General features: G+C 42.3%; 1 protein-coding gene across 1 annotated transcript in view; it reads left to right on the forward strand.

Annotated features, from left to right (window-relative positions):
- Positions 1-7,991, forward strand: part of LOC119788056 (sickle tail protein homolog) — a 46,115-nt gene extending 38,124 nt beyond the window's left edge. The window contains exons 9-15 of the mRNA XM_038292184.1: positions 1,498-1,602; positions 1,690-1,727; positions 1,816-1,973; positions 3,935-4,110; positions 5,401-5,534; positions 5,717-5,864; positions 7,952-7,991. Coding sequence (XP_038148112.1) covers positions 1,498-1,602; positions 1,690-1,727; positions 1,816-1,973; positions 3,935-4,110; positions 5,401-5,534; positions 5,717-5,864; positions 7,952-7,991 — 799 coding nt within the window. The remainder of the gene's footprint in view (positions 1-1,497; positions 1,603-1,689; positions 1,728-1,815; positions 1,974-3,934; positions 4,111-5,400; positions 5,535-5,716; positions 5,865-7,951) is intronic.
- The last annotated feature ends 10,267 nt before the right edge of the window (positions 7,992-18,258 follow it).

Raw genomic sequence — 18,258 nt, forward strand, 5'->3', positions numbered from 1 at the left:
CTAGTAACGGGTTGGACCCCCTTTTGCCTTCAGAACTACCTCAATTCTGGGTGGCATAGATTCAACAAGGTGCTGGAAGCATTCCTCAGGGAGTTTGGTCCATATTGACATGATGGCATCACACAGTTGCCGCAGATTTGTCGGCTGCACATCCATGATGCGAATCTCCCGTTCCACCACATCCCAAAGATGCTCTATTGGATTGAGATCTGGTGACTGTGGAGGCCATTTGAGTACAGTGAACTCATTGTCATGTTCAAGAAACCAGTCTGAGATGATTCCAGCTTTATGACATGGCGCATTATCCTGCTGAAAGTAGCCATCAGAAGTTGGGTACATTGTGGTCATAAAGGGATGGACATGGTCAGCAACAATACTCAGGTAGGCTGTGGCGTTGCAACGATGCTCAATTGGTACCAAGGGGCCCAAAGAGTGCCAAGAAAATATTCCCCACACCATGACACCACCACCACCAGCCTGAACCGTTGATACAAGGCAGGATGGATCCATGCTTTCATGTTGTAGACGCCAAATTCTGACCCTACCATCCGAATGTCGCAGCAGAAATCGAGACTCATCAGACCAGGCAACGTTTTTCCAATCTTCTATTGTCCAATTTCCATGAGCTTGTGCAAATTGTAGCCTCAGTTTCCTGTTCTTAGCTGAAAGGAGTGGCACCCGGTGTGGTCTTCTGCTGCTGTAGCCCATCTGCCTCAAAGTTCGACGTACTGTGCGTTCAGAGATGCTCTTCTGCCCACCTTGGTTGTAACGGGTGGTTATTTGAGTCACTGTTGCCCTTCTATCAGCTCCAACCAGTCTGGCCATTCTCCTCTGACCTCTGGCATCAACAAGGCATTTCCGCCCACAGAACTGCCGCTCACTGGATGTTTTTTCTTTTTCGGACCATTCTCTGTAAACCCTAGAGATGGTTGTGCGTGAAAATCCCAGTAGATCAGCAGTTTCTGAAATACTCAGACCAGCCCTTCTGGCACCAACAATCATGCCACGTTCAAAGTCACTCAAATCACCTTTCTTCCCCATACTGATGCTCGCTTTGAACTGCAGGAGATTGTCTTGACCTTTTCTACATGCCTAAATGCACTGAGTTGCCGCCATGTGATTGGCTGCTTAGAAATTAAGTGTTAATGAGCAGTTGGACAGGTGTACCTAATAAAGTGGCCAGTAAGTGTAGTTGAATGATGACAACCACAGATCTATGCATCTGGACGATGGGAGGAAGTAAGAAAATATATTTGTATAGAAATTAAAGAAGGAATGGTTCAAGTCACGATGTGACTCAGCTGTTTTCCTTCTATGCAGAAACAGTTAACTGAGAATCAAGCCTGCTGTTAAAATCAAACTAATATAAAGACAATTACCAAAGAAAAAGTCAAACATTGCTGCATTGAATCCTAAACCAAAACCTTCTTCGGTTAAATACAGGAAGGTGTTTAATAGAAAATCAACTCCCAGTTTGAAATGAATGTGTTTTCACAGTGAGAGGATGACAGCCTTGGAGGAGCAGATAGCCGCTCTAGCAGGGCTGGTGCACCGTGCTCTGTCCGCCGATTCAGACGCTCTCGGACAAAAAGAAGCTATAAGGTTTGTAATCTAATCGCTGCTGCCGTAGGATTGAACCACTATTGAAAAACTAAAGTAGATTTAAGTTAATATTGATGTGTTTTGTAGTCAGATTGCAGAAGAAAAGCTGCTCAGCAATCAGCTTGGTGAGAGTCTGTTTTTAAGCACATCCTCTTCCTCAGGAGGACTGAATCACAATATGCTGAAAATTAAAACATTTTTTTTGGCGTCTAGAATCATCATCCGACTCAAAACTGCCCGACAGATGCAGCTCGACCTCTTTGACCCGTAACGCCACGTCCTTTGATGGGAGACTGCGACAGAACTTGATGTCTGTAAAGAGAAATATTTGTGAGCTGCGACTTCAACTCAGCGGCCTCAGGCGTCTGCAGGTACGAAGCTGCACAGGGGCGGATTTAGGAAATGTGGGGCCCTAGGCAAAGACAGGCAGGGGCCCCTCTGAATGGAGAAGACATCAAACAGCCCCATTCTCCAGATAGAGAAATGTTAATAGAATAGACATCCATTATCTGTTCTAGGTTGTGTCCCTCTCTTCTTGTCCCTTTTCTTCTTGTTTTCCTCTCTATGTTTTGTACTCAGCTGACTTTTCATGCTGTCTCTAAAGGAATGAAAGATTTTTTCCAAGCACTAAGCTCACTTAGCTGATTGCTCCTTCCTGTGTTTCCAAAAAGGCCAAAGTAAATAACCCAGTCCTTCTTTTCACTGTAGACAAGCCATGATCTGCTTATCTGTTCTCCATTTTTCATTTGGATGAAATAATAGCTGCATGAATCATGACAGCAGACAAGATAGAGGAGAGCAGGAGGCGGGGTTACCAATCTACTCGCTCTGGAGAGCAGAGTTCGCTGCTTTTAGATGTTGTCTCCAAAGTCTCCAGTAGCAGAAAAAAAGTCTCTAGATTTGGCGCTAGGAGCTTTTTAGAAATCAAAGTGCTAGAGGGGTCTGAAAAGTGGCTAAATATAGCGACTAAAGCGCTAAGTTGGCAACACTGCTCTTTGCATGGTTTGTTTTCAAATGGTTTGCTGCTGTCTGTTTGGACCTTTCTGAACATGTGCAGCAAATGGACTGATCCAATATGGTGGACACTGAAGGGGGGGGGGGCATTTCAGCCAAAGGATTTTTATCAAAAACATAATTAATGTGCACAAATAAGGAATAGTTGTATTAACCATACATGGAAACAGAGTTTTATGGGGCCCCCAGGAACTTGGGGCCCTAAACAGCTGCCTAGTATTGCCTAATGGTAAATCCCCCCCCTTAAGGCACACATTCAGTACGTACTGTGAGTTATTTCCACTTTGACTTAAATCCCCACATGCTGGTATTTGTTCTCAGTCTGTAACGTTGTCTTTGCATAACCAGTTTATGGAGGGTAAACAGTGCCGTATGAAGTTATTTATTTTTACCATAAAAAAAATGTCCCGACCACGAAGAGCAGAATAACACAGAGTTGAGAAAGACAACATTAAACTCTGAAGATGGGCCAAACATCCTTTGGGCCAGGAGTCTTCAATGTTTTCCAGGCCAAGGACCCCAAACTGATGGCAAGATGGAGAGGGGACCCCCTAATTATATATACAGTATGAAATGGTGATATATGTGTGAGAGGCAGATGGCCAAAGGGAGTTTTTCCTCTCCACTGTCGCTACAAGCATGCTTAGTGTGAGGGATTGCTGAAGAGTCAATGAGTCGATGCAATCAGCTGGTTTTCCTTAGATAGAAAACTTTGAATCAGTCTGACTGGATGATCTGGTGAACTGGAAAGTGACCTGAGATGACATGATGTGAATTGGAGCTATAGAAATACACTGAATAGAATTGAATGGAGCGACAGTGGGAAGGAACTTCTTTGGGACACATTTTGGGTCCCGCCCCTTCCTAGGCACATGGGGCTTTAGGTGTGCTCAGAATTCGCACAAGTTAGTAAGGAATTAATGTTTATTTATGTGGCAGCTTTCACAGACAGTCACAAAGTGCTTCACAAAATTACAATACAAATAAAAATACATTTACAGTCACTATGGTCATAAAACAACCTTTAATCTACGTAAGTCTAAATCTATTTGGCGATAAACTTGATTCTGATTCAAAGTCTGTGGATTTTCTAAAGGATCTGCGGCTGTAATGGCTGCAAAAGGAAATTCACAGACCAATGACCAGAAATAAAAATAAGAAAAGAGCCTATAAAATATGAACTTTATCATTAAATGCTATTATCGCTATCGTTTAATGTCATTATTGCCTTTAGGTTACATATAAAGCCAGTTGAACAAACTATAAACTGCTTGTTTTTGAGTAGCTAATAAAGAGAGAATTTTCCTTTATCTTCCAGCTATCAAATCTAGAGAGCGCGAGTGCAATGCTGCGTATGGCGGGCCCAGAGCTGGTGATGCTGATACGTGAGAAACTTGCCCAATCTGAGGAAGCTGCATACAGACAAAGAGCTGCGATGGAGGAGGAGAGGATCCGTTACCTCGCCACTGAGGAGAGACTTCTTACACAGATTAGGTAAGGTTTAGTTTGTGTCTGGTGTGTCAGTAATACTCTGCATTACAATCCTCTTTAAGCAACTACATAGAGGAGCGTTTTATTAAGTAGAATAAATCCCCCCCTTCAACCTAAACCTTAACCTGATGGAGGGATTTCAGTGCCTGGATGATCCCAAAGACTATGTAGTCGGGGGTAAATGTGCCTGGTGGGATCTCCCAAGGCAAATGACAAAGAGCGGTTCAAAAAGCCCCGTGACACGTGAAGTCGGCCTGTATGAGGTCACGACCCCACCCTGGAGCATGGGGTTAGGGTTCACCTGCAGGCCTCTGGTGGGCGGGACCCGGCCGGGCCCAGCCTGAAGGAGTGATGTGAGGTCATCCTCTAGTGGACCCAAGAAATGCAGCCAGAACCATGAAGTAAAATGTCTGCCTGGCTGTGTGTTTCCTGGACGGGGCCGCCTGTGGAGCTGGTTGACAGTTGCCTTTTGCATCTATGCTTCTTTTTCTATGTCTGCTTCTGTCTCCTTGAACCCCAGTGGGCCTCAGCAGATGGCCGCTCACACTGAGAGTGTTTAAACACTAGACATCAAGTATGGCCCAAAAATGATGCCATACTTTTCAACCCATTAGGGTTACAGAAGTATTATCTCAGCTGTTGGGATGATAATCAGCTGCTACCAGTTAGAGAAAAGCAAGTTTCTGTGATTACTATAGTTAGGCTTTATAACAACTGTCCAAAATATTCTCTAAGCTGCACAGACTCTAAAAAAGGAGGGAAAATGTCATCATACAGAAAAACGTTTTGTTAAAAGTAGTGTTGCGCTACTTTTATCAAAACACTTTTGGCTCTAAAAATGGTATCCGCGCCCTATTGGTTGGTACTGCATTTTAGTGTATCCGTATCGGTGCGATGCAAGTTAAAAGGACAGTAGCATTGTAAATATATTTTAAAAAGATAGATAAATACAGCGACAAAAAATTTTTAAAATTAAATTATCAAGTGAGGTCATAATAATAGTAATCATTAAATTTCAAGTTCATAGAGAGTCGGTTATCTTGTTAAATTGTAAAGAAATCATGTCAGAACTCGGCAGTCGCTTCATGTTTAATAGAAACTTAAGGTCAGAACAATATGGAAACAAAAAGGATCATTTCATTACGATTTTAAACTTGATTAAAAAAAAGAGCATTAAAAAGACTGTGAAGGTCTCTAAAGCTTGTCTCTGCCACCATCTGCTGTCCAGAAAAGGCCATTACAACTCTGGTTTCCCTGCTTCAGCTGTTTGGTGTCATTTTTTTTATCTCCCAGTGAACTGGAGGACTATGTGGATTGTTTGCGAAGATTGTCGTCTGTCGTCACTCAGCCATACTTCACTCTCAGAGATGTGGAGGAGGGAGAGGTTCGCCTCCGAAGGCTTGGAGATGCTCTGGCGGTCCACAGAGGTTGGTTGGTTTCTTAGTTTTCATCTGATCAACAGACCAGAGTTTGGGATTTACAACAAAGACATCACACTTTAAGCTTTTTTGTACAGTAAAAGACAAGTATAATATGTCCTGTTTTTATCCCCAATTCATATTTAATGTCTTTTTTTTGTGTCCATCTGTCCTTTTTGAATGTCTGCCAGGAGCGTTCCCAGTACTGCGGGCCAAAATGGTCTCAGTGCTGAGGGTGGAAGTGGAGGCAGTGCGCTTCCTGAGAGAAGAGCCTCACAAAATGGACTCCATGTTGAAAAGAGTCAAAGCGCAGAACGAAACTCTTGAATCTCTCCGCAGGTAATTAGCAAAGTGTGGTAATTATTGCCCCATTTCCTCTAGCCCAGGGGTGGCAAACTGGTTCCAGAAAGAGCCGTGTGGCTGCAGGTTTTCTTTCCAACCAAGCAATGGCACACCAGACTCCATACATCTCATCAAGTCATCATGTTCAGATTGGACTCACTTGATGAGATGAATGGAGTCTGGTGTGCCATTGCTTGGTTGGAAAGAAAACCTGCAGCCACACGGCTCTTTCTGGAACCAGTTTGCCACCCCTGCTCTAGCCCTTTGAAACCGATCCATGCCGACTTTGGACCGAGCTTGGATCAGATATCATCTATGTTAAAGTCGTAGGGAAGCAGCTTTTCCTATCGTTGCATTTGTGAATTCTCCCAGTGGTGCCCGACTTTACACGAGTGAATAAAATGAATGTGATTGGTCGATTATCAAGGGGGCGGGATTGTTGTGGCGGAAAGTTCGTAACCAAGTTTGGTTGTAACCGGTTTGTGGGAAGCATCTTGCTAACCAGTTAGCATCTTAGTGCTAGCAGGTTCCCAATGGGAAATTCCATTGGGACCAAGTAGCACTAAATTGGTGACTTAGAAACGACGCTGTCAAGGAACGCTATGGACAGAGGAAACATGCAAGAGGAGGAGAGTTTAGTGTCGGAGGTCGTGGATGAGTCTCCTCCGTCATCCATTTTTTATTTAGAGGAGGAAAGCGGGGACGAAGATGTTGTGGAAGAGGACGCCAGTGCGGCAGAAGCTTGGTTTGGTGTAGAAGGCTTCCAGCCGTACATGTTTGAGCCCTTGCCTCGCAACGCTGCCAGTTCTGTTAGCTCTACGCCTGCCGAAGACACAGACGTCCATCCCCGTGAACACTGGGACGCAACTCAATGGGAAAGGAAAGGATTCTGGTTTCAACCGTTGCGTATATTAGCTGCGACACATGAATCAAGATGCTATGACCGAAAACATTTGATTGACAGATGACCGTTGATATATGATTGGCCGAATTTAGGTGTTCAGGCTGACGTAGAACTAACTGGCCTGCAGAAGATAACGGAAAAAAACAGATTTTAAGACAGGATTTTTTTTTTTTATAGAAAATTTCTAACTTTTGGGACAACATGGTCTGACAAAGACAACATTTATATACATGTTTAAGCCTGAATGATTTGACATGTAAATATGATTTCCCTACAACTTTTAAGAAAGAAAAATCGGGCTTGGAGGTGACGCAGCAGTTAGCGCGCCTGACCAATGTACGGAGACCGACCCAGGACTCAGCTTTCAAAAACCTCCAATGCAGTGATAGAGTTGATTCCTTCCCGCTATCATCGCAGCCCCACCCCCTTTACAGGAGAACAGAAGACCTCACCTCTTCAGCCAGACCAGCAATTCCCTCTAATGACCCCCCTTTCAGAGACATAGACAGGTATGGGGCATTGCAGGACACTGGATAAAACCTGGAACTAAACGCTATTTTTTGACATTTTCAATTTAAAAATCTTCCTGGATGGAAGAGAAACGTCTTCAAACTTGGAAACAAAGTCCAGAGGATTGATTTTAAACTTTTTTGGAAGTTCTTACACATCATGCTAACACGGTTCCTCGCCTCCTTTTGGTGGTCCACGGGACTACAGCTCTCAAGGCAGGAATTACCTAAACAGAAATGGTGGCTCCCATGTGCCTGGATAGCTTCCTCCACCCAAAGTTTAATGAGAGCCTCGGTTTCAGCATCATCACAGGACGCACCACAGGCTTTTAATGCCAGTTATTGTTAATACGCTGAGAAGAAGTTCGTGTTGTGAACTGCAAAGCCGAACACGCTGGAAAACCTGCAAAATAAGTCATCTGACTGTAAATAGGAGACGAGGCGGTCCGCTAACGCTAGCCACAGATGAACCGTGCCGAGTTCTGCTGTTGAACTAGTACTAGATTCAACGCGCTTCAGTTGTCTCTGGGACGATCCAGTTCCATTTACTCTCAACAGTTACCATGGTTACCATGATCGGACCGGTTTCTAAAGGCTAGAGTAAATGAGGTATTTATTTCAGTCTAACAAGAAAGTTGACTTTTCCCTCTTTTGTGTTTTAAATTTAACAGACATCTGTCAGACTCCAGTTTACCCAAGCAGAGCTTCTAAAAACCCAAACCAAGGGACCAGCCAGGAATCAAAGCTCGCAGAGTTCACTCCAGTCTGAGCCCTTTACTCCGTTAAAGCTGCGCGACCTTCACCGTCCTCTAAACGCCACGCTGAGGTCCGTTCATGAGCCCCAGCCTCCATCTTCATGGACTGCAGGATGAAGAGCGCAGCAACCTTCCTCCACCAGACCAGCTCTCCTCTGACAGCCAGCCATGGACTAAACTGTATCGTAGAAAATGTGGGGACCCTCCTCCCCCACCTGTTTCTGTGGCATTAGATGCTGGTTTTTGGGTTGTTTTTTTTTCTAAATTCTGTTGACCTATATTTGTACCTACAATAAATTAAGTTGTGTAAAGAAATGTTTTTATCAACTCAATTGTTACTTTAAGAGCAGATTTCTTTATTTAAAGGAAAAGTTTGATCAGCAGGAAGAATCAATGGATCTTTATTTAAACCTAAAACTAACAAGTTCGTGGTGATTTCATGAATTTAGCGTTAATCAGTAAAAAAAATAAAAATGATAATTTTCATCGCGATCACTGAGTCTGGGAGCGGCCATATTTGCCCAAATATAGTAGCCCCTCCCTCCTGCCATCTTCCAGCAGTGACGTCACGGTGCGGTAAGCCTAGCGCCATTCTCCCCGCTTTCCAAGCTAAATCAATGGGAACTACTAGACACATCTGCAATCAACAACAATTATTGAAGATTTCCAGAGGACTTCACCATTGAAATTCACCAGAGCTATAGTGAAACTGACAATGCCCACGTGCATGGCAGCTGGATGCTGGAATACATCGGGTAAAAGTGAAAAAAAAGAGTTATTCCACCTTTCTGATTCCTGATCCTCCACGGACGGGTTGGTCGTTGGATCGCCAACTTGAAGAGGGAGGATTTGCCATCGAACTTCTGGCCAGAGAAAAAAAACGTAATATGTAGCCAACATTTGGAAGAAGAATGTTTTCAAGATGACTTGGATAATAGCGCGTTGTGACAAACACCAGATACAGCACTGGGACTTGATCAACAGCCGATACCGCACCGTGACGTCACTAACCAGTAGGTGGCAGTAGTGTTCTTTGACAAACATGGATGCCTCCAGTAAAGCACATTCACATGGAAATTACTCTGAATTAAAAACACTGATCATTTATTGAACAGGATGGAATCATTTCAGATTAAATTACAGAGCAGATAAACAAGCTGAGCGCCGAGCAGCAAAGCAACTGAATCCCAGTTTGATGCAGATTTCTGTTTTTGACGCTCAAAACGCCTTCAGAGTGAACTCGCATTTTAGGTTAGATTACATCATGCATAAAATAGTCATACATATTGTGTTATATCAATTAATTATTAATTCTGGAACTAACTCCTTTAGTTTTGTTGAATGGTGTGAATTTTTTTCCCCTCAAAGGCTTGAATCTTTTTTTTAGCGTAAATAAAACAAGACGGCTTAAAAATTTTTTTATCAAACATAATTTAAAAACATTTTATTTCCCATCTGTTAACATAACAATTAGTTTTTTGGCCATAAAAGGAGCCTCCTGTTTGTTGTTCTGAGATCAGCCTGCAGAGGGCAGCAGAGACTCATCCTAACTAAACACTAAAGTTTTAAAATGTTCCCAGTCTAACCAGAGGTGAATCAGCAGTCCTCACACTGGTTAAGCTGGAAATGAAGCAGTCTTTACTCTGTGCTAACATCTCATGACTTTACTGTGATACTCCAGGTTATTACTGATTAGATCAATGAACAAATCAAATCTATCTATAAACACATATATAGTTAATAGTTGTGAGGTTAAAACTGTCCAGTTAAAAGTTTTCTCCTCCTCAGTTTCCAGATATAAACAATGTAGATGTGTAAGCAGATTTTTAGGAGCTCCTGGTTGACTTGAGATAAAAGCAGCAGCTTTGCTTTTCCCTGAATCCACCAGATGAGACGGCTGTGAAAAAAGTATTCAACCATTCCGTTCAGTTAGATAAACAGGATTTATGGTGATTCCCAGACCTGCTCTAAAGTCTGGGAGTTAATCAGAACTAATTAAAGACTAATTAAAAAGTTAAAATCAGTCTTAGCATAGATGGCTTCCTTCACGCCCCTCTATAACCATCTGTCTTCTTTGTCCAAAAGAAAGATAGGTGGCCAGAGATAGACACTCTGGAAAAAACAGTGAAATGTAATAAACTTCAAGAAAGAACCTGGCTTCTTATGGGAATAAGGATTTTTTTGTCTCCTCCTCTTAAATACTTGCAGAAGAAACAGCCTGAGTGATAATAAGTACGAAAATGCAAAATACAGACTCATAAATCAACGTATGAAATTAGAAATGTAGATCTGCTAAATAGGCGAGGATTACTTCAACATGAGGTGGATGTTAAGAGGTTGACAGGAATCCGAATTTTTCGACCTCGGTTTCATCCTTCGATTATTTATTTTCTCTGCTCCCTGCTTGCTTGCACTTTCTGGTCCTTTTATCTGCGTCTTTCGTTTATTTCTTTTAATGTACTTGTTTGTTTTATTTTTTTCATAATAAAAAATGAAAACTCGAGAGAGAATATTAAGATCAAAAATGTAAGTAATCATTAAGATAAAAAGGAAAGATGATAAATTAAAAATACGGCTAAAAACACAAACCTGCAATTAATCCGGTGGATTAATAAAAGACAGTAAATGATTAAACCATCAAACAACAAATTAATCTCTGATTAAGTTGAATGAGAAATAATCAACAATAAGAACACTTTAAAGCTACAGTGTGTAATAATTACAGGGATATACAGTCAGAAATGTAATATATTATACATAACTATGTTATTTATCATCATCTATGAGCTCAGCCTCTTAACCTTAATATTTGCGTTGCCTTAGAATTCGTTATTTATAATTACATAGGAGCGGGTCTCGCAGCCATGGAGGCAGACATCTTTGCGCTACGGCAGCGCAGAGCCAACAAACTAGCGATTGCGAGATCGCCAAAACGTCACAACGATGTAGAAAAAATAATGGGTATATTTATTATCTTAAGTCTACATGAAATCTACACCCTACTCAGACTAATGAAATACTATCTGTAAAATTATCTATGTAAACAAACCTCATCACTTGAGAAGGTAGGTGATGCGGACGTCGTGGAAGACATTTTGTCCCGTAACGCTCGCCGTACTGTTGGGGGGGAGAAGCGGTGGGGGGGAGATGTTCATGTTGCTGCAGTCTGCAGTCTGACCGCTAGATGTCGCTAAAAGTTACACACTGTAGCTTTAAAACTTAAAAATAAAAAAGTTGGCAAAATCATCATATTAGGTTAAACATTTGTTACATATGATTTTATTTCCAAAAGAAAAAAATATATTTTCTTTTTTATTCATTTTAGAGGAAGACATTTTCTCAGCGTCATCCGTCTTTGATGGCTTTACATTCCTACAAAACATCATTAAAGGAAAATCCAACATTTAAAACATTAAATCCTTAATAAAAAGAAATAATAGAAAAATCGTGTAAAAAATGATTAGATGTGATTAGATGCATAATCATAGAATTTTTAAAAATGGAAACATCATCATAGTCGGAATCATCAAAGGAAATACTAACATCTGACATCAAAGGAATCTGAGAATTCTGAGATTAAAGTCAGAATTCTGACTTTTGACCCATACTGAACTGAAATAAAATTAAAAAATCAGTTAACTTTTTTTTTTTTTTTTCAGTGACCCTAATCCTCTTCCGTAGTTATCAGTCTTTGTAAACAGAATAAATATTAACATTCTAGCTTGAAAACTACTGGGCTTCAAAAAGCTAGGCCTCCGTTTTATTTTCAGAACAGGACGCCGGTTCACGACGTAGCCGATTTTCTACTGTAAGATCTCTAATATAGGTGCACCTGAATTGTTGGAGTGGCTTTCTCCGATCGCAGTGTACCTGCAGTGAAGAAGAGGTTTAACTGGAGCAAATCTCTGTCGAATGTGTGTCGTATCTCCAACTTAAGGCAACTTCACTGCAGTGTGTCGGATTCAGCACTGAGGGATGGCGCTGGTCGGACCCGTTAGTCTGGAAGAAGAAGGACTCCCTTGTTTGAACATGGAGGTTCTGGTAAATCGGCCCGTAGATCTACTTCATCAGCAGGATTTAACCACCAACACCTCAGGAGGACGAATGAATTTCAAACATGTCTGATTTCACCCCAACATTATGGTTTCCGGTTCCGGAGGTGTCCATCAGAGGCCAATCGCCGCTCGTTAGCTCCTGTATGCTAAACGACGCGCTGTGAAGCTGAAATTCAGCCTGATCCAGAAAATTCTTGGAGAATCGGCCTGAAGAGGGCAAAAAGTCGTAGAGTGCAGCCCGCCTTACCACTGCTGAAGCTCTGCTGTCCTGCTTTGTCTGCGCCTGTCCTCCAGCCATCAGTGTTCCAGCGGCATAATAAGATCGCCCAACCCGCTAATTGGCAAATGATTAGTCATTAGAGCCATCATATGCTAATTAGCACATAAGTTAATTTGTTGGGCCAGATGAATCCCAGCACCCATTCTGTGTAATTAGTTTGTAATTCCTCTGCATCTGGAGGAACGGGGGACGCTGGCGGTCCTGGAGAGCAGAGGGGGGGGACTGGGGACTAATTAGAACGATCTCACACAAAGCACTTCTATATTAATTACAACATTTTCCTTCTCTGATACTTTTGCATTCTTCTCTGTGTAATCAAGCTGCATCTGAGGACAGTAAACCAACAAGGAGCCCGACTGCTGCTTAATCAAAGATGTGGCTTCTTATTTGCATTTCTAATTAGGATTAATTAGGATTTCCAAACTACTGTATCCGTGTGTTAACGAGCCGATACTCTGCTGCTTTCAGGGATTCCTTCATTTATCTGAAGATCTATTTATCAACCTTAGATTCATCATTTTGCTTTTTCACAGAAAACACTTTACTACCATGAATGCATCTTATTTTGAAATGTTCACCAACCGCTGTAAATTATGGGACATGATATATGCTGGAGACAGCAGTGGAAAAGCAGGACTTGTTTTTACTGAAACTTTCACATTCATAGAAAAACAAACCTAGAAGCTTTAAAGTTTTACGTTAGAAATGCAGAAACCAGACAAAGGATGTAAACCAGCGGCGTGCACAGACATGTTTGGGGACAGGTGCGCCGCTCGGAAAAAGGGCACCTGCCGCCTACATTTATATATGTATTCAGAGGATGAATACAGAGATCAATTAGCAAGAAGCCTCGTTAAGACATCAGCAATCCTCCATAACCACAGCATGTTTGCATCATCAGGAGCCGTTCAGATTTATTATGCATCTAATTACCAGATAAAAAGGAGCATAAAGCATGAAAATAAAATAGATCAAACTCACCAGAGATGCTGATTATTTATAAACTAAATCCATACTTCTGTGTTTGTGCAGAAAGTCTCATTATCTCCATTCAGTTTCAGCCATTGAGGCCAGAAAGCGAATCTAAACGGCTGATTGTTGCTAGCTTAACTTAGCCGTAAATATTTCGCTCTGACCAATCAAAATTAAGAGAATCAATCATTTGTAATAAATCATTATAATTGTATATGCTGATGAAGGTTCTCAGTCATCCAGGTCATAGTCGTTCCGTAAAAATAAAAAAAAAATATCCACTGGACTTGGTTTTCAAGATTTGAAGACGTTTCTCCACCTCTCCAGGAAGCTTTCTCAATTCAAATGTCTGGATTCGCAGTGAGTTTGAGTCTTATATAGACAACGCCTTGCATCGCTTGGAAACATGCAATGGTAACCGATGAATGGGTCGTTAGTTCCATTGTTAGCCTGTAATATCTGAACCTGTCTATGATTGTTAAGGGTCGGTCGTTAAGGAGGTATTGTTCACCGGCTGGGGCGGGTAGGTCCCTCGTTCCTCTGTGATGGGGTGGGGGGTTTGGTGATATCTGGAAGGGATCATGTCTATGATTGAATTGTATGTTTTTGGAAGCTGGAATCTGAGTCCACCACCTCTGTTTAAAGTTGGTTTTTCTCTCTTAACATAGATGGCTTCCTTCACGCCCCTCTCAAACCACCTATTTTCTTTATCCAGAATATGGACATTCTGGTCCTCAAAAGAATGTCCTTTGTCCACAAGGTGTAGGTGTACTGCGGAGTCTTGTCCAGAGGTGGCCGCTCTTCTGTGTTGGGCCATGCGTCTGTGGAGAGGTTGTTTGGTTTCTCCAATATAAAGATCAGAGCATTCCTCGCTGCACTGAACAGCATATACCACTCCGCTCATATTCGGTCTGGGGGTTTTATCTTTAGGATGCACTAGCCTCTGTTTAAGGGTTTGGTTTGGCTGGAAATGTACTGGGATCTTGTGTTTGGAGAAAATCCTCTTGAGCTTTTCAGACACTCCAGCAACATAAGGGATTGTGATGTTTTTGCGTTTAATTTTCCCATCGCTGTCTTCTGTTGCGTGTCTTTTGGATTTCCTTGCTGATTTGATAAAAGCCCAGTTTGGATATCCACAGTTTCGGAGAGCATCTTTGATGTGTTTCTGTTCTTTTTGCTTCCCATCTGTTTTAGTAGGGACATGTTCTGCCCGGTGTTGTAAGGTTCTGATGACTGAGAGTTTGTGTTCCAGTGGGTGGTGTGAGTCAGAAAGAAGATACTGGTCTGTGTGAGTAGGTTTCCTATACACTTCAATGTTTAGGCTTCCCTCTCCTTCCATGCTCACCAGGCAGTCCAGAAAGGGTAGTTTGTTGTCCTTGGCATCCTCTCCTTCCAACCTCACACCCCAGGAAATGAAAGCCATCCCTGAGCCAGGACCAAAGCATCACCATACTACCAGCAGACGAAGGAAGATGCACCGTAGTCCTCAACACCTCAGACTACCAAGACAAAATTATCACTCTCCTGAAGGACACTAATACGTATGAATCCTTGAAAAGAGATCCAACCAGCGGCTACAAAAAGAAAATAATAGACTATCTCAAACAACTTGAAAAAGACACGGTCATTAACAGCACAGCCTATTTCAGATTATATCCAGGGGAGGAAATTCCATGCTTATATGGACTTCCAAAAATTCACAAAGAAGGGGCACCACTCAGGCCCATTGTCAGCAGCATTAACTCAGTAACAGAAAACATTGCTAAACAGCTTACTGATATCTTAGCTCCCTTGGTGGGGAACACACCACATCACATAGAAAACTCCAAAGACTTTGCCAACAAAGCCAAACATTTAAGGATGAGACCAGGAGAAACCCTGGTATCGTTTGATGTTACTTCACTTTTCACATGCATACCGATAACAGAGGCAGTGGAAACAGTCAGGACACGTCTTGAACAAGATAGTGATTTAAACAACAGGACTAATTTCACTCCGGACCAGATCTGCACACTACTGGGCCTTTGTCTTTCCACAACCTATTCCAAATTCAGAGGTAATTTTTACAGACAGAAGCATGGCTGCGCAATGGGATCTCCAGTATCACCAATTGTAGCCAATCTTTACATGGAAGAAATGGAAAAGAGAGCTTTAGACACTTTCAATGGAATACCACCAAGCCATTGGTTTAGATACGTGGATGACACTTTCGTCAAAATCCAACTAGAGGAAGTGGAAGCTTTCACCAAACACATCAACTCTGTTGACCGTAACATCAAATTCACCAGAGAGGATGCCAAGGACAACAAACTACCCTTTCTGGACTGCCTGGTGAGCATGGAAGGAGATGGAAGCCTAAACATTGAAGTGTATAGGAAACCTACTCACACAGACCAGTATCTTCTTTTTGACTCACACCACCCACTGGAACACAAACTCTCAGTCATCAGAACCTTACAACACCGGGCAGAACATGTCCCTACTAAAACAGATGGGAAGCAAAAAGAACAGAAACACATCAAAGATGCTCTCCGAAACTGTGGATATCCAAACTGGGCTTTTATCAAATCAGCACGGAAATCCAAAAGACACGCAACAGAAGACAACGATGGGAAAATTAAACGCAAAAACATCACAATCCCTTATGGTGCTGGAGTGTCTGAAAAGCTCAAGAGGATTTTCTCCAAACACAAGATCCCAGTACATTTCCAGCCAAACCAAACCCTTAAACAGAGGCTAGTGCATCCTAAAGATAAAACCCCCAGACCGAATATGAGCGGAGTGGTATATGCTGTTCAGTGCAGCGAGGAATGCTCTGATCTTTATATTGGAGAAACCAAACAACCTCTCCACAGACGCATGGCCCAACACAGAAGAGCGCCCTCATCTGGACAAGACTCCGCAGTACACCTACACCTTGTGGACAAAGGACATTCTTTTGAGGACAAGAATGTCCATATTCTGGATAAAGAAAATAGGTGGTTTGAGAGGGGCGTGAAGGAAGCCATCTATGTTAAGAGAGAAAAACCAACTTTAAACAGAGGTGGTGGACTCAGATTCCAGCTTCCAAAAACATACAATTCAATCATAGACATGATCCCTTCCAGATATCACCAAACCCCCCACCCCATCACAGAGGAACGAGAGACCTACCCGCTCCAGCCGGTGAACAATACCTCCTTAACGACCGACCCTTAACAATCATAGACAGGTTCAGATATTACAGGCTAACAATGAAACCAAACGACCCACTCATGGTTACCATTGCATGTTTCCAAGCGATACAAGGCGTTGTCTATATGAAGACTCAAACTCACTGCGGATCCAGACATTTGAATTGAGAAAGCTTCCTGGAGAGGTGGAGAAACGTCTTCAAATCTTGAAAACCAAGTCCAGTGGATATTTTTTTTTTTTTACGGAACAATTATAATTGTATAAAAGAAAATTAAAGTTTAGGTAATGAATGATGTTAGTGTTTCTGATGGATTTTAGGCTTAGAAGGCCCTGAACGCCCGGCGCTGCCAACATGGCGGCGACACAGGATGCAAGCCACCATGTTTCTGATGTCTGCGGCGGAAACGCCTTCATTCTGTTTAAAACTTGTTCTCACGTCTATTTTAGAGCCTGACAAAGACACTGCCATCTCTGCAGCTGATTTCATCAGTCTCTTCCTCTTTGCCCTTCTTTCAGGAAATGTTTGCCTTGTCTTTCATTACACTGCCCCCTAGTGGTGGTCCTGGGAAACACGCTTTAATCAGCTGTGAGAGCAGGACTCCCGGTATCTCCCAGGTATCCTTGCTCCTTCAGTGACACGGAATTCAGTTCTCACATGAAAAACTAATTATTTGCATAAAAACATTATTTTCTTTGAATTATTTATAAAGAATAGATTGGAAAAGGACAATTTTTCTGCAAAAATTGATGAGTAAGAATTTGACGCTGACGGACGCTAAAGTCGGGCATACACTGTACGTTTTTTTAATCATTTCACGCAGCTACAGCACAAACTGTACGATGAAACCGCAGGGTTTAAAAGTTCTCAGCTCCCAATGTTTGTTCTCACGCTGTGCGACCCGACGCTCTGATGCGATCTACCTGTACGTCTAAAAACCAGGTGGGACTCAGCTCCGCAGTGAGATGGCGCTACTGGGACTCGTCTATCTGGAAGCCAAACCAGTAGCAGAGGAACATGAAGCTCACTAGAGTGAAACTCGCTGCCTTGGATATTTGGGCAATTTAGTGCTGAAAGCCCTAAAAAGAAAAGGAGACGATGTATTTGGACAAAGACATGGCTGAGCTAACGTGGCTACTACGGTCTGACAGTTTGACAGGAAGAACTCCATTTCACTCATTGCCCCCCCGCCATGCTTCTGGGTTTACATCTGAGAGGAAGAAGAAGAATCCTTGTTTGCCCACTGAGCGATTTATCTACGACCACCTTAAGATGGCCGACTGAATTACAAACGTTTGATTTTCTCACAACCTTACGGTTCCTGATGGGGGGGATGGTCGTTAGAGGCTGATCACAGGTCGCACAGCCGACATTTTTATTTTGCTTCATATATCAATTGAACAATAAAGCTACTGGAGGTTGAAAGGGAGTTTTTCCTCTCCACTGTCGCTACAAGCATGCTTGGTGTGAGGGATTGCTGAAGAGTCAATGAGTCGATGCAATCAACTGCAATGCAATCATCTTATATCAGAGATCTGATTGTTCCTGATGTTCCTAACAGAGCACTTCGCTCTCAATCTGCAAGTTTACTAGTGGTTCCTAGAATTTCTAAAAGTAGAATGGGAGGCAGATCTTTTAGTTATCAGGCTCCTCTCCTGTTGAACCAACTACCAGTTTTAGTCCGTGAGGCAGACACCCTGTCTACTTTTAAGGCTAGGCTTAAAACTTTCCTTTTTGATAAAGC

This window comes from Cyprinodon tularosa, unplaced genomic scaffold (assembly GCF_016077235.1).
Source record: "Cyprinodon tularosa strain WSP-4 unplaced genomic scaffold, ASM1607723v1 ctg1086, whole genome shotgun sequence".
NCBI classification, from domain to species: domain Eukaryota; kingdom Metazoa; phylum Chordata; class Actinopteri; order Cyprinodontiformes; family Cyprinodontidae; genus Cyprinodon; species Cyprinodon tularosa.